At 34.3% G+C, this 20217-nt stretch overlaps 1 protein-coding gene across 6 annotated transcripts in view; it reads right to left on the bottom strand.

Moving 5' to 3' along the window:
- The window catches only part of LOC145259152 (centrosomal protein of 135 kDa-like), a 493729-nt gene that overhangs the window by 1929 nt on the left and 471583 nt on the right, over positions 1-20217 (bottom strand). For all 6 annotated transcript variants that reach the window (XM_080116863.1, XM_080116866.1, XM_080116865.1 and 3 more), the window contains 3 exons: positions 16352-16554; positions 15403-15507; positions 10145-10243 (listed from right to left, as the gene is read on the bottom strand). In XM_080116863.1, coding sequence (XP_079972989.1) covers positions 10145-10243; positions 15403-15507; positions 16352-16554 — 407 coding nt within the window. The remainder of the gene's footprint in view (positions 1-10144; positions 10244-15402; positions 15508-16351; positions 16555-20217) is intronic.

Raw genomic sequence — 20217 nt, forward strand, 5'->3', positions numbered from 1 at the left:
AGGAGTTATTTGGTAACCTTTTCTGATGAATAGTGTTTTCTGAAATAGCGGCATATCCCACTTTGTTTTGATCTTTGGAACTATCCGTGTAAATGTGTGTCCAATTTGGGTAAGAATTCAGAATGTTGTTTAGTTTTTCTCTATAGTCTGCAGGGTGAGTATTGGATTTAGGATATATTGTCAGGTCTAGTATAACTTTAGGTTGATTTAACAGCCAGGGTGAGAGTTCTGGGAGATTTTCCTTGTGGATGCTGGTTTGATCTATTGAGTTGTCTGTAAGTGGTTTTATTGTTTCTTCCATGTAGAGACCAAAGGGTTTAATTGCATTTTCTTTTTGTTTAAATAGATGTGTGTAGTTGGGATTGAAGGTGCATTGATAGGCAGAATTTTTGGGGTTTGATTTTAGTTTTAGATAATACTAGCGAGGGGTACCCAGCGTTGCCCGGGGGTTTGTGGGTGTGTGTGAAAAAACTCGAAATGTGAAAAAAAAACAGATGCCCGTGAAAAAAAACGAAGCCTTGACGACGCGCAGTTGGAAAATAGTAAAATGTGAAAAAAAAAACAGGTGCGCGTTTTTAATTGACGTGACGGCGATAGCTATTCAGCAGTTACCATTTTGCGCGGGACAGTTTTTAATGAGGTCAATAAATCGGTTTGTTTGTTTTTAAAAACCCGCTCCCTCGTCTCAAAATGAAAGCTACCGTCTGATATGGCGAAGTCGACATTGACCAAACGTTACTTAGCTCTCTAGAGACCACTGGCTCTGGGCCTGTGATTAGAGTTGAGTTTCGCTTTTTTTAATACCGAAAACCGAATGTAACGCGTGCCGATGCGGGAAATGTGGAATAATTAACGTTTGAAAGCCAATAAAATTAAATAGACAGGCGAGCTCCATGGTTAACTGTGAGATATTACAATTTATAGATGATATAAAAAGTTTTAAGAAGTTGTGAAGCGAGCAAGCGCTTCTCTGAAAGAAGCCTTTTGTGGACATCGAGGAAAAGCGTACATACATACATACATACATACATACATTTTCGCTTTTATATTTATAGATTGTAAGCCTAATTTTTCACGTTTCAATTTTAGTGGAGGTTCATAGGCTTCAGCATAAAAGCTTTCTATCGGAGAGGTTTTGAATGCGCCCAGGGCAAGTCTTAATCCTGTATGATGGATAGAATCTAGAGTTTTAAGGTAACTTTTTCAGGTTAAACCATATATAAAGCTTCCATAATCTAGTTTGGTTCTTATCAGAGTTCTATATAATTTTAAGAGCGATGAGCAGTCTGATCCCCACTCCGTATTTGCTATAGTTGTAGAGTCTTGAAACATTTTTGTTTTAAATATTTTAAGTGAGGGATGAAGGAGAGTTTTTTATCAAAAATAAGTCCCAAAAATTTATGTTGATCAGCTATTTCGATTTTTGATCCTTTTAGATTGAGAGTAGGGTCATTGTGCATTTTTCTATGATTACAGAAATGGACACATTTAGTTTTGGTTGTTGAAAATTTAAAGCGATTTTCTGTCGTTAGTTTGTTTATACACATTTGTAGTTGGCGTTCTGAAGTATATTTTTTGATCTATGGCAGATTTTGTTGGTTGGTCATCCACATATAAGGAGCCATTTATCTCATTGGTTAGACAATTTACAATATTATTAATTTTTATATTAAATAGCATAACTGATAAAATGCATCCTTGTGGGACTCCTTCTTCCTGTATTTTTGTGTCTGATAGGGTGGGTCCGATTCTTACTTTAAAACTTCTATCAGATAGAAAATCTTTTATCAGTATGGGTCGTCTGCCCTTCAATCCAAGGTTGTAAAGGTCTTTTATTATACCCTGTCGCCATGTTGTATCATATGCCTTTTCTAAATCAGAAAAGATAGCTATTGCATGTTCTTTTTTAATGAATGCTTCTTTGATAAAGGTCTCCAATCCATTGTTCCTCTTTTGTTTCTAAAACCACTTTGTAGGTTGGCAATTGAGTCATTCATTTCCAGATACCAATTCAGTCGTTTATTTATCATTCTTTCAAATGTTTTGCAGAGACAACTTGTCAATGCAATTGGTCTGAAATTTTGTGGATCTGAATTGTCTTTCTCTGATTTAGGGATGGGGATCACGATAGCATGTTTCCAGTTATTGGGTAGTTTTCCCTTGAACCATATTTTGTTGAGCGTGTTTAAAAGATGTGTTATAGATTTGGAAGGAAGTTGTTTCAGAAACTCATAATGTATCTCATCTGCCCCAGTAGCTGTATTATGTGCTTCGTTTATGGCTTTTAGGAGTTCATTTTTAGTAAAAGGATAGTTGTATTCTTCTTTGTTGTTCGAGTTGAAATTTAATTTATTTATCTTTTTTTCTGTATCTTGTTTTGTCTTTTGGAAGGATTGACTGTAATAAGGGGAGGGTGAGTTTTTACCCGAAATTTTCCTTACCATGTTCCACACTTGTTTGGGGTTTGTATTCAAGTTTATTTTATTTATATAGTCTTTCCATGATGTTCTTTTTGCTTCTCTAATAACTTTACAAGCCACTGCTCTTTTTTCCTTAAAAAGGTTTAAATTGTATTTTGTTGGTTGGGAGTTGAATTTTCGTAAGGCAGCTTTACGTTGGCGAATTGCTTTTTGATATTCGTTGTTAAACCAGGGTCTTTGTTGTTTGTTAGTTCTGCTACTTTTAGGTATACATTCATGTGCAATGGCTAGTAAAGTTTTAGAGAAGTATTCTATGGATTTATTTGGGTTTTCCTCCTCTGAGAGTTTTTGTTGGCATTTTTTTTTATATTCCTCCCAATTTGCTTTTTTTATTTTCCATTGGGAAAGATGGGTTTTTGTTTCTTTTAGATTTGTTAAAATCACTGGAAAATCGTCGCTACCCCATGAATCTTCTAGAACCTTCCAGTTATAGTCCATGAGGATAGTAGGGTCACACAAAGATAAATCTAATGCTGAGTAGGTGCCTGAAGCGGGATGAAGGTATGTGTTGGATTTATTGTTTAATATACACAAGTCATTGTCGTTAATAATTTTTTCAAGATTCTTCCCTTTCTTATCCAAGTATGCAGATCCCCATATATCGTTGTAACTATTGAAATCACCTAACAGTAAGAAGGGTTTGGGTAACTGATTTATTATTTTGTTCAGCTCTGCTTCATTTATTGGATCCTGGGGTGGGATGTAGATAGTGCAGATATTTATAGTTCTGTGTAGTGTGGCTGCTGCAGCAATGGCTTAAATATTAGTGATTAGATCTATTTTGCTTTGTGGGATATTATTTCTAATAAGTATAGATACTCCTCCATAAGCTCTCTGTTGGGTGTTGTGGATGTGATTGTATTGTTTGTAGTTTTTATATTTATTTTATCTTCAGCTTTTAAAAAGATTTCTTGGAGACATATGATGGCTGGTTGATGGTTTGTTATAAGAAGTAATAAGTCATTTATGTTGGGTTTTAGGCCCCGGCAGTTCCATTGGATGATTTTTTGGGTCATGATTAGATTTTATGTATTTGTTTTTGACTTTTGTTAGTCGTTGGTGTCTGATCTTCGGTCTTCTATGTCCATTTCCTCAAATCTGTTTTGGATTGAGTCTCTTGGTCTGGAAGATGAACGTGGTCTGTTTATTTTCGTTTTAGCTTCTTTGTTGGTTGGTGGTTTGTTTCCTTTTCCTTCATGGGCACTTTTTGGTGACTTTTTTTTTTTTTTCGGTGAGAGGAGTTGTTTCTGTGGGTGTTGTAGCACTTTGGGGTTTTGTGGGTTTTTTGGGTTGAGTTTTGGTTTGAGAGTTTTGTTCAGTTTTGTAATCTTTATTTTCATTGTTGTTATAGTTCTGTGTAGTGTGGCTGCTTTTATAGCTTTTTTGAATTCTTCCATTAGTTCCCTTACTTCATTGAGTAATTTAATGATGTCTTCTGGTTTGATGTTTAATAGGTCTGCTTTTGTTGTTTGGTTATTTGGTCCGGTGGTATGCTGTATGTTTTTTTTGTTATTTCTGAGTATTTTATATTTCCAGCTAGGTTATGAGCTTCTTGGAAGGTTATATTTTTTGTATCTTTTATTTTAATAATTTCTTTTTCTTTCTTCCATTTTTCGTATTCTTTTGAATTTGCACTATGGCCTTTTTGACAGTTAATACATTTTGGCTCTTTTTGGCAATCTGTATGGGTCTCGTTTTCTCCACACCTCATGCATACTGGAGAGTGTGTGCACCGGTCTCGATGGTGACCTTTGACAATTGTAGCATCTGAGAGGGTTTGTTATGTACGGTTCTATATTTATTTTTCCATATCCTATTTTGATGTTACTTGGGATTTGATGGGTATTAAAGGTTAGAATATAGGAGTTTGTATTGATGGTTTCACCATATTTTTTAATTTGGATGGTAACATTTTGATTTTTTTGGTTAATTTTAATTTCTTCCAAGGAGCATAGTGATAGTTCTGAACTCCTGATTACTCCTTTACAACGTTTTGTGAGGATAGATTTTTACTTTTTGGTTATTAAAAAGTCTCCATTTAAAGATTTCTGTGATATGCTTTTGGCTTCCTACTTCCACTGGTAGTGTGCCGTTATTTAGTTTTTTCACCATTTTTGGTTTGATACTTGAGAAAGTTTTCTCTATTTTGAAGGGGGACACTTTTGTTATCAGTTCTCCTTCGGTTGCTTCAATAATTATGAAAAAAAGTAGACTTCAAACAAGATTTTCGTGTTGTGATTCTGTTTCTGATTCTGAACTAGATTTGTCTGAAACTTCACAATGGTTTCTTTTTTGAGGCTTTTTATTTTCCATTTAAATATTTTGAATTTTTCATTTCTCTTACTCCCCACCCGTCTCGGAGCCTTATTTGGGAAGTGTTGGGGGGGAAACTCATTCACCCCAACACAACAAGGATACAAGAGAAGTATACTCTTCCTGCTGATGGACTCAAGCACCCATGTTTCCTTCGTCCTTTCTAAATCAGTTTTATGCCTAATGTGGGGAGCGTGAGCGTATTTTCTTGTTGTGTTTGTCTGATTTAGTGCTAGTCATGACCAACCGATTGATTGGATCGGGCCTATCCAACCACCTGTCTTAACCCAAGTAAGGGCCAAAGTAGCATGTTGCACCTCATGTCCTACTAGGACCTTGGACATGATCTGCTCAACCACCAGGATCCTGTCCTTAAGCATTATAGGTTGCCACTCACGGTCAACAGGTAACCCCATTGAGAGACTTTTACTCTCTGCAGGGGGGCAGTCGGTGTATTCTAATGCCCCACCGACAGAGTCGGTTGGGAAGTAGGGGAAGAAGAAAAAAAAAGGTGGGGAGGGAAGGGAGCTGTTGTTTTTGTTTTTGGTTTTGTAAAACCAAAAACAACAGCCCCCTTACAATTAAGTTTTACAAAAGACTCTTGCTTTTTTGTCCTTCAGTTTCCAATGAATGATTTTTCTGAAAAGGGGTGAAGAAAAGCTGCTTTCTAGGTCGGTAGTACTTTGTAAAGAGTAGCCTGAGATGTCGGAAAATTTCTGTTTCTATGTCTATCCTTGTGGTCATGTCACTAGTAAGCGTGCTGGAGGTAAACGTTTCATCTTCTGAGCTGACATTATCCGCCTGATAGTCAGGGACCCAAACCTTGGATTAACCACTAAGGAGGCTGTCCTATCAGCAGGTGCAAAGTACCGGGGCTGCTGTATTGCCATTTGTTGAATGGATTCTGGACCATACAGTAGTTTCTAGTAGGGCCTCTCGATGCCATACTAGTGGGTAATTGTTACGGCTTTACCTTATTATGTGCTACAAAAAAAAAAAAAAAATTTATTGTCTTTTTCTCTCTTATTTTCCCTCTCTGTCCTACTCCAACCAAGTCTACCGACCTGCTCCACAAACCCCAAAACCTCAATCATGACAAATCTCCAAAAAAGAAACACAAATAAACCTAGAACCCCATCCACCAACGTAGACCCCTACTACTAGGTCTCCTTCTCCAACATCAGGGGTCTACGTTCCAACCTTCCAGCAGTTGAAACACAATTACAGGAGACGAAACTGGACATATTCTTTCTAAGTGAAACTGGCATAGGGCCAACCACTTCTCTAGACGAATTCATAATTAAAGGATACTCCAACTTAACATTTAAATCTGACCCCCAAGATCGCCATGGGCATGGAATATGTGCCTACATGAAAGATGGCTTTCCATGTGGTAGGGATATCTCCAGAGAAGACCCTAATTTACCTTATATGTGCATTAGGGTTGCACTAGCTTACACCACTGCATTTATATTTGCCCTCTATCGCCCCCACAACAGTGGGGTTACTATCTTTAAGAGCATATCTGAGAAAATTGACCACATCATGTCTGCTCATCCTTCGGCTAACATTCACATTTGCGGTGACTTTAATGTCTATAATGTGGAATGGCTGGCCCACTCAAATAAAACCGATGACGAGAGGAGGTTTTATCATGATTTTGCCATTGCCTATGACCTCACTCAGATTGTTCACGAACCCACCCGTGTGCCTGATACACCCGGTCAATACACAAGCCTTCTAGACCTTTTCCTCACAACTTCCCCTGAGCTGTGTTCATGTTCCATTCTATCTCTTCTGGGATCCTCTGACCACTTTGTTGTAGCAGTCAAGATAAAAATGAAATGTAATAAGTCATCAGACGTACCTCTCCACCGTACTGTATATCGATACTCTATGGCTGACTGGGATAGCTTCTGTACATTCATATCTGACCTACCTCTGCATTCCATGTTTAAAAAGGATGTGTCCTCTATAGTATCAGACCTGACCAAATGGTTAATTATAGGCATAGACCGATTCATACCATCCAAAAAATTCCAACAAAAACCTAACAGCCAGCCATGGTTCTCCCCTGCCATTGCACACAGAAATCACTTTTTCCATAGCTACCAACGTAATATATGTACTGAGACTAAAGCTGCTTTCAGGACTGCCAGCAACCACTGTAAAAGAGTAATAAAAAATGCAAGAGAGCTATATGCTCAGTCTGTTAAATCCAAAGTAGCTGAGCAGCGGCTTGGTTCCCACCAGTTCTGGCAAATAGCAAACAGGATCTTGAACAGAAGTGTGCGTTCTATCCTAACTATCATCAATGGACCTGAGGTCATCTCGTCAGCATCAGACAAGGCCAGACTATTTTCCAAGAACTTTGCAGCTAATTCTACCCTATGCGACAATGACCATCAACTCCCTGTATTTCCTCCTATAACAGACAACACGCTATGCAACATACAAATATCTGTGCGTGAGGTCGCCAAGCTAATTAAGAACCTTGATTCCAGTAAAACAACTGGCCCTGATGGCATTCCAGTTATAGTGCTCAAAAAGCTCCAACAAGAACTTGCCCCCATACTTACAAAACTGTTTAAGCGTTGCCTTAAGGAGAAGTGCTTTCCAACACCCTGGAAAACCTCATCAGTATGCCCTGTATTTAAGAATTCAGGTGAAAAGTCATCTCCCTCTCAGTACAGACCAATAAGTCTCCTGTGTGTCATGAGTAAGTTGTTGGAATCCATATTAAATAAAGAAGTAATCAACTACCTCAACAGAAACAACCTTCTTAGTGACATGCAATATAGTTTCCGCTCTGAAAGATCTACAGCAGATGTGCTAACGGTTATATCACATAGGATTAGTGAATCTCTTGACAAAGGTTTCCTTTCCAGGGCAATTGCTCTTGACATATCAAAGGCCTTCGATAAGGTATGACATAAGGGCCTACTTCACAAGATTTCCAGCTACGGTATTACTGGAAAAGTTTTCTCAATTATTAAATCATTTCTCTCCGATATGTTCATAAGAGTAGTGGTTGATGGGCAGAAATCAGAGGCCCACAGTATTAATGCCGGAGTCCCCCAGGGGTCCATCCTGGGCCCAACTCTCTTCCTGATCTACATCAATGATCTCCCAAAACACATACTTAAATCATTCGTTGACATCTATGCTGATGACACGACCATCTATGGCAACACATCAAAGGCCGTAAATGACAAAGTTCTCTCTAACTCTCTCTCCTCTGATCTTTAACACGTGGTACAATGGGGGAAGAGGTGGCTGGTTACTTTTAATGCATCTAAAACCAAGCTTCTATCTTTACATCATCAATGCTCTGATCCCCATCTGGTATCAATTGAAATGGATGGCTCTCGTCTTGGAGAGGCTCCATGTTTTGACAAGCTTCTGGGTTTGACCTTTACTCCTGATCTGAAATGGAACACGTACATCAAATCTGTTGCCAGGGACGCTGGGAAAATGGTGGGATCCTTCTACCACTCCAGAAGATATCTCACTACAGATGCAATTCTCTATCTGTATAAAAGTCAAGTACGTCCAAGGATGGCGTACTGTTGCCATATCTGGGCAGGAGCTGCTAAAAACAGCCTATCCTGCCTTGACAGAGTACAAAATAAACTTTGTGGTTTAGTGGGGGATGCCCTTTTCTCTTCCCTGCAACCTCTCTCCCACAGAAGAGACATTGCGAACCTGTCTTTGTTTTATCGCTATTTCCATGGCAGGTGCTCGTCTCAGCTCCAATCCCTCGTCCCCCCTCACCAATCTTTCACGAGAAACACCCGTCTGGCTGAAACTACTGTCAACAATTTTCCTCACTCTTTATCTGTGCCTAAATCCAAACGTAGATTCTATGAGCAAAGCTTCTTTCTTAGAACTGCACGCCAGTGGAACTCTCTGCCACTTGCCTGTTTCCCACCTGACTACAACTTGGATGTCTTCAAGTCCAACATATATAAACTCCTGACAAACCGCCCCCTTAAGTAAGACACTCTATCAAAACCCCCAATATTAATGATTACTACAATACTATCTCATTGATTACTGTACACGCAATAACCCTTATCCCTGAGAGGCCTTCGGGCCTTGATAAGTGGTGACCTCCATGAAAAAAAAGAGAGAATAGAAAAACAAAAAGGAACATCAATGTAGGTGCATTTCGTCTCAGGAAGCCAATAGACAGCCTGATCTGGAAGCACCAGTTCAGAAATAATGAACTTAGAGATATAAATATAGTTACATCTAAATATCATATTAGTGATTTGTGGCAGTTACTGCCCCCAGAACCATAACATGTCCTTTTGTAACATACTTTTATAAATACACTTTTTCTAACCTTAATCATGACAGTGTTTGTCTTGATTATTACTGGCCTGCAATGCAACACCATATACAGATTTGGGTTAGCATTAGAATTCAGTTGTTCTTTAATCAAAAAATATTCTGTCATTTTAAGTCCCTATCACCCAAAATTCATTTTCTAGAATATTGTACCTACTTCAAGGAAGTTATTCTTTTGGTCAAGTTTGTTTGTTTGTTTGTTTGTTTGTTTACAGCTATCGCTTGAACAATTGTCACCAATCTTGGTCAAAATATCATAACTGATTTAATTTGTGGATATCTAAGTCAAGGTCACAGTAAAGCCGAAATTTCTGTCTTTAAATTTGGTTCTGTTTATCATACAGATTCACTACTTAATCCATATTTTAGACTTTGACTTTGAAAAGTTTTGTAATGGTTGAATTTTTCATTTCAACTTCTGTTTTTTCCAAATTTGATGTGTGAATCTGATGCTCTTCGATAACAGTAAGCAACACGCAAACTTTCAACCTGATCAGATTGTTTTCATCAGCATTTCTTTCTAAAATAATTCATACTATAGGAAAAATAAGGCCCAGCTCACAACTGACCCCGATGTTCACTTTCTTCCATTCAGGTTTTGCTGGTCTCTATCCTACATTGTTTCTCAAATTGATAATAATTGCTTTTTTGTCGTTTCAATTTTATGAAACTATTTGATGAAAGCTTTCACTCTCTTCATTAATTGTATAAAATCATCATAATAACGACTAGCATCAAATTTATTCATGTTAAACAATGTACAGGTTGGGCCTTCATTAATTAGCAAGTCAATTTCCAATTGAGTTCCAAATCAATTTTTTAAATTTTGTTAACAAATAAAATATAATGGTTGAAAATAATTTGTGTTTTTTTCTTATTACCATCAAATAATTAAAAAGTGTTTTGTAATATTTGTAAAAAAATTTTATCAAAATCTTCTGTTTTTATTTTAGAGATTTGCTTTAAATTAAATCCACTACAAGATAAAAGTTACTCACCGAGTAGCAGGACTTGCAGATCTTGCATATGGAATGGAATAGTCACCAGTAATGGGAGGCACAATGCCACGACGACGAAGTTCTTGTACAGCACGTTCCCTGAAATTTAAATCAAAGTTTTATTTAATACTTGCAGTACTCGTGTTAGTGCTTTCTCTCCTCAGTTTTTTCATCCTCCTTAACCTTCCTAGATTATTTGCAGTGGCATCAGTTAGTGCTGTCACTTTTGTGGGGGTGGGGTGTTTTAACTTACAATTATACTGTTTCAGTTTTCTTGATTCCCTGTGGCGTTTCTTCGTGTTTTACCTCTATAGCACTTTCTATTCATCCGGCTTGTGACTGTGGCTTGTGTATTAGTCTCCATATTCAAGGATTTTTCTTATGATTTCAGTGATTTTCATTATTGTATCTTCTCAGACATTCTGATTCTAGTTTCTTTCATTCTTTTTTCAAACTTTTTCCGAATTGTTCCTATTCCTCCTACTATTATTGGTGTTGTCCTGACAATTCTTCCTCTTCTATATCCCTTTCAACTCTCTAGCCAGCTCTGTGTATTTGCTCCGCTTCTTAGTCTCCTTGATATTCACCCTGTGGTCTGCTGGAACAGCAAAATCTACAATTGGCAGGACTTTTCCTTCTCCCATTATAATATCTGGTTTTCTTGCTTGGATGGATTTATCTATTTGTATGTTCACATCCCAAAGGATTTTATGATTTTCATTTTCAAGTACTGCTGCTAGTTTGTGCTTGTACAATCTGTCTGGGTGTTCAAGATGCAGTTGCTTGCATAGTTCTGAGTGTATTGCTTTCCCCACTTGATTGTTTATGTTTTTATATTTTTTTGGAGGATAGTTTGCTGCATTCATTTATTATATGGTTTAACATTTTGTCTCTTTGTCCACAGAGTCTGTATTTGCTGTTTTCTTGTGTTTTGTCGATCTTTGCATTGATGTAGTTGGTTCTTATCACGTTATCTTGTGTGACTGTTATTAGGGATTCAGTTTCTCTATTTAAGTTTCCTTTTTGTAGTCATGTCCAAATGTTTTCATTAGTCTGTTCCTCTTACCATTTTTTTTCTCATCATTTTTTGTCTTCCGTTTTTTTGTTTTGCTCATTTTTTTCAATGTTTCTTCCTGCAGTAATTATCCTTTTGGTGTTATGATTATATATTTATTATTATTATTGATGATAATAACTATGATGTTGATTATTTAGTAGTAGTAGTAGTAGTAGTAGTAGTAGTAGTAGTAATGTTGATTGTTTTCTTGTGCAACATCAGTTACTATAGGAAAATAACAGAACATTTCCTATGATAAACTGTTCCACTAAGCAATTAGCTAAGGACCTCAATTATGTTTCTAGACATTCTTCAATCAAATCATCCTTATTCCATATTTACTATATTTAATCTGTTCTGTATTCTTCCAAATAAACGTTCTGAAGAGAAGGTAGCATCAACTTTCACACACAACTATTTTTTCTCCTAAAACCGCCACCAGAAACTCTGTATGCTAATTTTCTGTCATTTCAAAATTACACAAACATTGGTTCATCCACAATAATTATCTACTCAGAAGAACAACTGAATTTTTGCATCATTAAACTTTTTCACTTTCTTTATATTAGAACTTACTTCTTATTTTATTCTCTGAATTGATTGTTTCCTTATTTTAACATGACTATTTCATCTTTAACACTCACTACACCAGTAAACTGTGGAATGAAGGAATATTGGAATAAATGTCATATATTCGGAACCTTCATTAGCAATGACCTAAATTATTCTTCATCTCTTTGGCCCAAGAAAATAACAGATTATGTTTACATTATCACTAACCTATACAATAACAGTATTTTTGTATATTAAATTTGATATTATAAGTATTTGACTTAATTATATAATTTATTTAAAACATTAATTACAATATTTTGCACAAACTGACTTTGCCAATGTAGAAACAGTAAACAAAAAAAAATAATGAATCAATATCAAAAACTTTTCAATTGTGTTGTCAGATATTTTGAATTGCAATCAGCTAAATTATTTAATAATCTTTTTCTGTAATAAATTTATCAAATTTGGCTTTAAATTCAATTTTCTTGAGATTTACTGTCAATTCTTTAACCATATTAAAATGACGTCTTGAGATTTACTGTCAATTCTTTAACCATATTAAAATGGCGTCTTGAGATTTACTGTCAATTCTTTAACCATATTAAAATGAGGTCTTGAGATTTGCTGTCAATTCTTTAACCATATTAAAATGACATCTTGAGATTTACTGTCAATTCTTTAACCATATTAAAATGGCGTCTTGAGATTTGCTGTCAATTCTTTAACCATATTAAAATGACATCTTGAGATTTACTGTCAATTCTTTAACCATATTAAAATGAGGTCTTGAGATTTACTGTCAATTCTTTAACCATATTAAAATGAGGTCTTGAGATTTACTGTCAATTCTTTAACCATATTAAAGAGTATGTTTATATCCCCAATTCTGTACTCAGTTTTTCTTAAAATTCTTAGGAATAAGCCTTGACAATTCGTCTGCATAAAAAAATTCAATTGTAAATGTAAGAATGATTCCCTACCTTTGCAAGTGATTTATAGCATAAACTGATTTGATAGTAATGAATGATTTGATAGTAATGAATGATTTGATAGCAATGAATGATTTGATAGCAATGAATGATTTGATAGCAATGATTTGATAGCAATGAATGATTTGATAGTAATGAATGATTTGATAGCAATGAACGATTTGATAGCAATGAATGATTTGATAGCAATGAATGATTTGATAGCAATGAATGATGGTCTGTTTACAAAATTAATTTTATTTCATGCAAATATTATGCCGAGTGCTTTGCATTTTTTTTCTGTTGGTAATAACATTTTTAATATGTGAACTATTGCTTTAAACTTGCTGTTATCTTCCTAATGCAATAGAATGACCTCTTATCCCAAGTTACTATATATAGCCATTTGAAAGATATTAGGATGATAATTTTTAAAGTTTTTATAATTTCTTCAGATGACTTTTCACATTCATATCTAAGTAATTTATTTGGTGGAATTCTTAATGCATGCATTCTCCTTTTGTCTCGAGATTCATTTAACATCTTTTTTCCTTGTCCGACATGATATTTCACAAACTCACTCTCTATTCCTAATGCTAAAGTGGGTAAAGTGAGTCCAAACTTCACTGTATATAGTTTTGTCCAATCACTTGCTTCGAAATCTTCCGTTCCAGCCAAACTTTCCTTCAATTCAAGATCTCTATAGTTCTACTAGTGTGTATTCAAGAGATCAAACACTCCACATAACCAGCACTAGAATAATATTGATGTTGGATTTATGCTGTAGTGTTTTCAGCAAATTCTTCAATCTAATGTGTCAGGTTTGGTCAGATACCAAATCGCAGATCCATCTAACCATGGATCTGTCATTTTGGTGCAGTTGGGAAGAAATAAGTCAGGATCTACCATTTGCTATTATATAACATGATTTTCTTTACACAAACTTATTTTGAATTTTCTTTACACAAACTTATTTTGAATTTTCTTTACACAAACTTATTTTGAATTTTCTTTACACAAACTTATTTTGAATTTTCTTTACACAAACATATTTTGAATTTTCTTTACACAAACTTATTTTGAATTTTCTTTACACAAACTTATTTTGAATTTTCTTTACACAAACTTATTTTGAATTTTCTTTACACAAACTTATTTTGAATTTTCTTTACACAAACTTATTTTGAATTTTCTTTACACAAACTTATTTTGAATTTTCTTTACACAAACATATTTTGAATTTTCTTTACACAAACATATTTTGAATTTTCTTTACACAAACATATTTTGAATTTTCTTTACACAAACTTATTTTGAATTTTCTTTACACAAACTTATTTTGAATTTTCTTTATACAAACTTATTTTGAATTTTCTTTACACAAACATATTTTAAATTTTCTTTACACAAACTTATTTTGAATTTTCTTTACACAAACTTATTTTGAATTTTCTTTACACAAACTTATTTTAAATTTTCTTTACACAAACATATTTTGAATTTTCTTTACACAAACTTATTTTGAATTTTCTTTACACAAACTTATTTTGAATTTTCTTTACACAAACTTATTTTGAATTTTCTTTACACAAACATATTTTGAAATTTCTTTACACAAACATATTTTGAATTTTCTTTACACAAACATATTTTGAATTTTCTTTACACAAACTTATTTTGAATTTTCTTAACACAAACTTATTTTGAATTTTCTTTACAGAAACATATTTTGAATTTTCTTTACACAAACTTATTTTGAATTTTCTTTACACAAACTTATTTTAAATTTTCTTTACGCACACATATTTTGAATTTTCTTTACACACACATATTTTGAATTTTCTTTACACAAACTTATTTTGAATTTTCTTTACACAAACTTATTTTGAATTTTCTTTACACAAACTTATTTTGAATTTTCTTTACACAAACTTATTTTGAATTTTCTTTACACAAACTTATTTTGAATTTTCTTTACACAAACTTATTTTGAATTTTCTTTACACAAACTTATTTTAAATTTTCTTTACACAAACTTATTTTGTATGTAGACTTTGCAATATTAACAACATTGCAGCATTAAAGTTTGCTCATCCTTCACTTTTATTGTTGGACTGTGCACAATATATCTTGTAAGTATATCTAATATGTCTATGAGGATACAGGAATGCCTGTCACAAACTTTTCCTACGTGTTAAGTTGGAGTTTGGAGCTAAATTACTATAACTTGTAAATAAAAAAAAACATACAACAGTGACATACTTGTGAGCGGAGGATAATTTTTTATTTGTTTATAACCATATGAGATCTAGCTGAGTTTTGCCTAGATTTCTACCCTGTTCATCAATTATATGCCCTAAGTATTTAATTGTTGTTAAAATATACATTTACAATGCTTAGTTTAAAGCCATATTATTTAATTTTCCATAGATGCAACGTGTTGTTCTTGATTTCTGCTTTTTATTAAAATGCTATTGTGATAAGTGACTGCACATTAAAAAGTGTGCATTGTTTGTCGAAATATTCCTGGTATGTTTTTATACCAAAAAATACATTTTTTATACCAATAAAGTCTATTAAATTTCTACAAACCTTTGTCATCCAAAATATTTAATAAAAGCAGTGAAAATAAAAAATACAAAATGTAGAATCTATCAATTTATTGAATTACTTACCTTTCAAATTTTTCACTTGTTAGTTGTCGTCGAACTCTTTCAAGATCTCCTTCAAGTTCAACATTTCGCGTTCGAAGTGAAGCAATGTCACGACTTTGGCTTTGACTGAAACACAGACATTTTACAAAATAATTTTAGAATCGATATTCATATTTATTGATAATTATTATGATAATAAATATCGATATTTGTTATTTTGACAATACTTAATCAACAAATAATGGTTTGTATGTAAAAAAAATCATTGCTGAAACAAGAAATTCCAGAAAAGAATAAACTGGTTAACAGAATGCCACCATTTTTTGAAAGGTGTTATTTATACATGATCATAGATTTCTTGCTTCGATTGGAATAGCAAAAGGGTAGTAGCAGCCACGTATTGTAATCGTATTATTAATATTTTCTTTTCATATCAATAGACAGGTGAACCCTTGAAATGTTCTCCACCCACAAACACCAACACCACTCTAGCCAATCAAAAGCTCTGGTGTAAGAACACAAATAACAATGCAATTTTGTTTCCAACTGGCAGCAGTTCAGAGCAATACACCAATAAGTAGGCTACATGCTACACCTTATAGAGATTGATTTTTAGCCATTTTAATTCCCTTTTCAGTACAACCCAAGTTATTTTATTACAATGTCATCTATTAACTAACTTTTGGAGTCAAATAAACTTTCTATTAAAGCCTATCATTTAATTAAAATTAAGAACACTAAGTTATGTTATTGTGCCATTTAAAATATTTAGTCTCTGCAATTAAAGATCAAGAATTTTTGCAGCAATGTTATTTGTAGAACACAATATGAATGATTAAATGTTAAAACTGCATATCATTAATATTGCACATCTAATGACACCAATAGATGAATCAAGTATATATAAAATCCAAAATATGTTTGAACCAATTGTAATATTAGTTTGATTTTGTAGTTCAATTGTACTTACAGCTTGCTTTCGTTGAGTGTAAGTCTGTCTTTCAATTGCTTTAATTCTGCCGTTTTCTCCTGAGCTTCCAATTGAGAATGGAATTCTTTCTCCCTATTGTTTTGTAGCAGATCTTCCAGATTCTTCATAGCAGAACGTTCCGAGGTCAACTGAGATCTTATAGTGTCTGTCTCTTGCTTCATGTCATTAATTTGAACCAAAAGCTGAAAGAAGAAAAAGAGTTAAAATTCAAATGAGTTTGCAAAAAAGTGCTATATCTAAATAATATTAGCACAAATACCTAGAAAATTCTTCTTAAACAACAGAGATTGCATCTATTAAGGGTTTAGAATAGATCAAGTGTGGATGTGAATAGAGAGAGTTTATTTTCCGAAATTAAAAAAAAAATAGTTCGAAAATGAAACTATATAAATCTGAAGAAAAAATATGTCATGTTTGGACTCTGCAACAGATGTGAAAGTAACAGGCTAAGATTGCTGATTTCATATGAAATTATAAAGAGTTGTCTAAAATTTATAATGTTGAGAATATAAAGGAGTTTATTTGTGATACTAAAAATTTTATTTATAAATAAATATAATGTAGAATTTTCATGCTAACTTCATATAAAAACTTGGAGCACAATGCTAAGAAGGGCCCAAAACAACATAAAATCAATGAAATTCATATTGTAAAATAAAAATTGTATTAAATGTTAAAATAATGATTTTGTTACATAACATAAAACCGAATTAATATTGACACATCACTTATTAAGTCTTGAGCTTAATATATAGATAGCACTACTAATAAGAATCCATATTATTTTTTTTATAAAGTACTAACTTTTAAATAGCATGTCATAAAATTTGAGCATAATCAGGTTATTATTTTACAAAATACAGTTATGTAGTGAAGCGATTGTTTAATGTAGAATAGATCCCCTAGCATTTATCTCTCTTGTTGTCCTACTCTTTTTTTCTCAGGGGATTCCATCAGAGTTGTCACTAACAACATCCTTTCAGTGCCTGTTCCCCTTCTCTATGCTCACTTCAAAACATTCATGAAGAGTTTTTCTATTCCTTTTAATAATCGGACATTTTGTGAGAAATATCATGTTCATTCTTTCTAAGGATAGAATTTAATAGTGTTAATATTACTTTTTAGTATTATTTCTTTTATCTAATGAACTTTGTTTACTATTTCCCTGTGTGTGAACCTTTAACTTCCTCTAATTCAATTACCTCTTAACATAATTTATATTTTTTCCTAACATTGTTTTCTATTTCTATCTATTTTGTAGAATTTTTAAAGCTTTTTAGAGTTTAGTAAACTCCTCGTCTCTGCCATATCTTCACTTTCCATTTACTTGTTTTCGAAATTTTTAAAATACTTTTCTCAGTTTTATTCAATGATCAATAAAAAAAATGTCTAAAGTATACTATGCTTCAAAGTTTTGATTGTCAATATGAGTTTGTCTGACTGTCAAGATTTGTTCATGTTTCCACAGAAGAGACATTTTTGGCTAAGTTTTATATGTTAGAACATGCAATATAAACAAGGAACATTTAAAGTTTGAAATAATAAAATCTCAGCTTGAATGTGAATGCTCAAAAAGTCGCTTTTATGTATAACTAGTGGTTTGTGAACACATTTTTACTGTAATAATATCAGATACTTTTCTTATTACAAAATATTAACTTAGATTCATCATCTGTTTATCATTTATTTAATCGTGGACATTTTCAGTGCAAACTAAAACGAGTAAGGCCCACATTGCAAAATACGCAATGACTACAATGTTGTAAGCAGCACGCTACATTTTTGCTCTGAAAAAAAAATATTGAAACAAAATAACTATGCGGTTTTCAATTGATTTTGTTATATATTTATTGTTATGGGGTTAAATGGTAATAAGAATGAAGGAACACAGGATTTTTAGGAACGAACATGTATTCACATATATTACAGGCAAAGTGAGTCGAGTAATACCATTTCTCAATGGTAGGGCATTTGCACATGACCTGCTTGGTTGCGTGGCAATCTATGACTGCCGGGCACCGGTCTCGATACCGGAAGTGGCATCATGAGATAGTCCATTAATCCCATAGTGGGGTGTCTCCAACATTCCCCTCCCAAGCTTTTTGTTCGTAAAAGCTGTCAGTAACTCTCCATTTTAGGGTTTACCATCAATGGCTCAGTAACCTTTCTCTTACAGAATGACCGCCATAGTTCAGGTGTTGATTGAGGAGGTTCAAGATCAAAAGTTTCGAAGACAGTGTCTATCGGCTCATCTTCCGATGGTGAACTGTCGCTGGTTTCAACTAATCAACATCTTCTTAGTTGGTTCTGGTGACGTTTGTGGGTATATGTTGGTTCTTGGATGATATATACCATGTCACTAATTCTCTTAGTAATTGTTCCCACCTCCCAGAATGATGTGTTTTTTTTATTTTGAAAAACACTTTTTCACCTGGTATGAAACGTTTACTAGGTACATAATTGGTCACTCGTAGCCTTGACTGGGTAAGAGCTTGTCAAAAACGGATCTCACTTTCCGCGCAAACATCGTTTCTGCAGGTGAGACTACTGTTGGTGTGTTCGGGTTGGGTGTAATCCTATACACGTGTAGAAATTGTTGAAGTGCTTCATCTGTTGGGGTCCCTTGAGCCTTCTTCAGTGCTCTTTTAAGAGTATCCACAAAGCGTTCCACTTGCCAATTCAATCTTGGATGGTATAGGGGAGTGGTGATATGATTAATTCGGAACATATCACAAAACCTTTTGAACTCAGCAGACGTAAACTGGGTTCCATTATCACTTATGATGCAATCGACTACACTGAAACGTGCAAACAGTTCATGTAAGAAATTTTCGTTCCAGATGTCGGTCTTCTGCACCTCAATACCTCAGGCCACTTGGTAAAACTATCGACTATGATTAAGTAATAATTGCCCTCGAGCGGACCAGCAAAATTGATGTGCAACCTAGACCATGGCTAATCAGTCTTCGGCCAAGGTTTAAACATAATCGGTGGTGATTTAGCCGCAAGGGCACAGCCTGCGCACGAGTCTATCCTCTCATTGCTGTCCTTGTTCATTTTAGGCCAGTAGGCATAGCTTTTTTTTTTTTTTTTACATAGGCATCACCACATTATCAAGGCCAAGAGGCCACTCAAGGATAAGGGTTAAAGAGTGTACAGTAGAAATTGGACAATATAGTAATCATTAGTAATGAAAATTTGGTAAATTTGATAACTTATATGGAACGGCTCATCAAGAACTTATTTACGTTAGACTTGAAGACAGCCATATTGTAGTCAGCGGGAAAGCAGGAAAACGGAAGACAATTCCACAGGCGTGCAGTTCTAAGAAAGAAGCTTTGTTCATGGAATCTACGTTTAGGTTTAGGCACAGATAAAGAGTGGGGGAAATTATTGATAGTGTTTACAGCTAAATGAGTGTTTCTTGTGAAAGTTTGGCGAGGGGGGACCATAGATTGAAGCTCAGTCGAACACTTTCCATGAAAATAACGATACATCAGAGACAAATTCGCAACATCTTTTCTGTGAGATAGAGGTTGCAAGGAGGAGAAAAGGACATCTCCTACGAGGCTACGAAGTCTATTTTGAACTCTATCAAGGCAGGACAAGTCCTTTCTAGCAGCTCCTGCCCATATGTGGCAACAGTATTCCATCCTTGGACGTACCTGGCTCTTATATAGGTAGAGAATAGCATCAGCAGTGAGATATCTACCGGATCGATAGAAAGATCCCACCATTTTTCCAGCGGCCTTGGCAACAGATTTGATGTACGTGTTCCATTTAAGATCAGGAGTAATGGTCAAGCCCAGAAGCTTGTCAAAACTTGAGGCCTCCTGAAGACAAGA

This window comes from Euprymna scolopes, chromosome 34, assembly GCF_053919585.1.
Source record: "Euprymna scolopes isolate OS-2025 chromosome 34, ASM5391958v1, whole genome shotgun sequence".
Lineage (NCBI taxonomy): Eukaryota > Metazoa > Mollusca > Cephalopoda > Sepiida > Sepiolidae > Euprymna > Euprymna scolopes.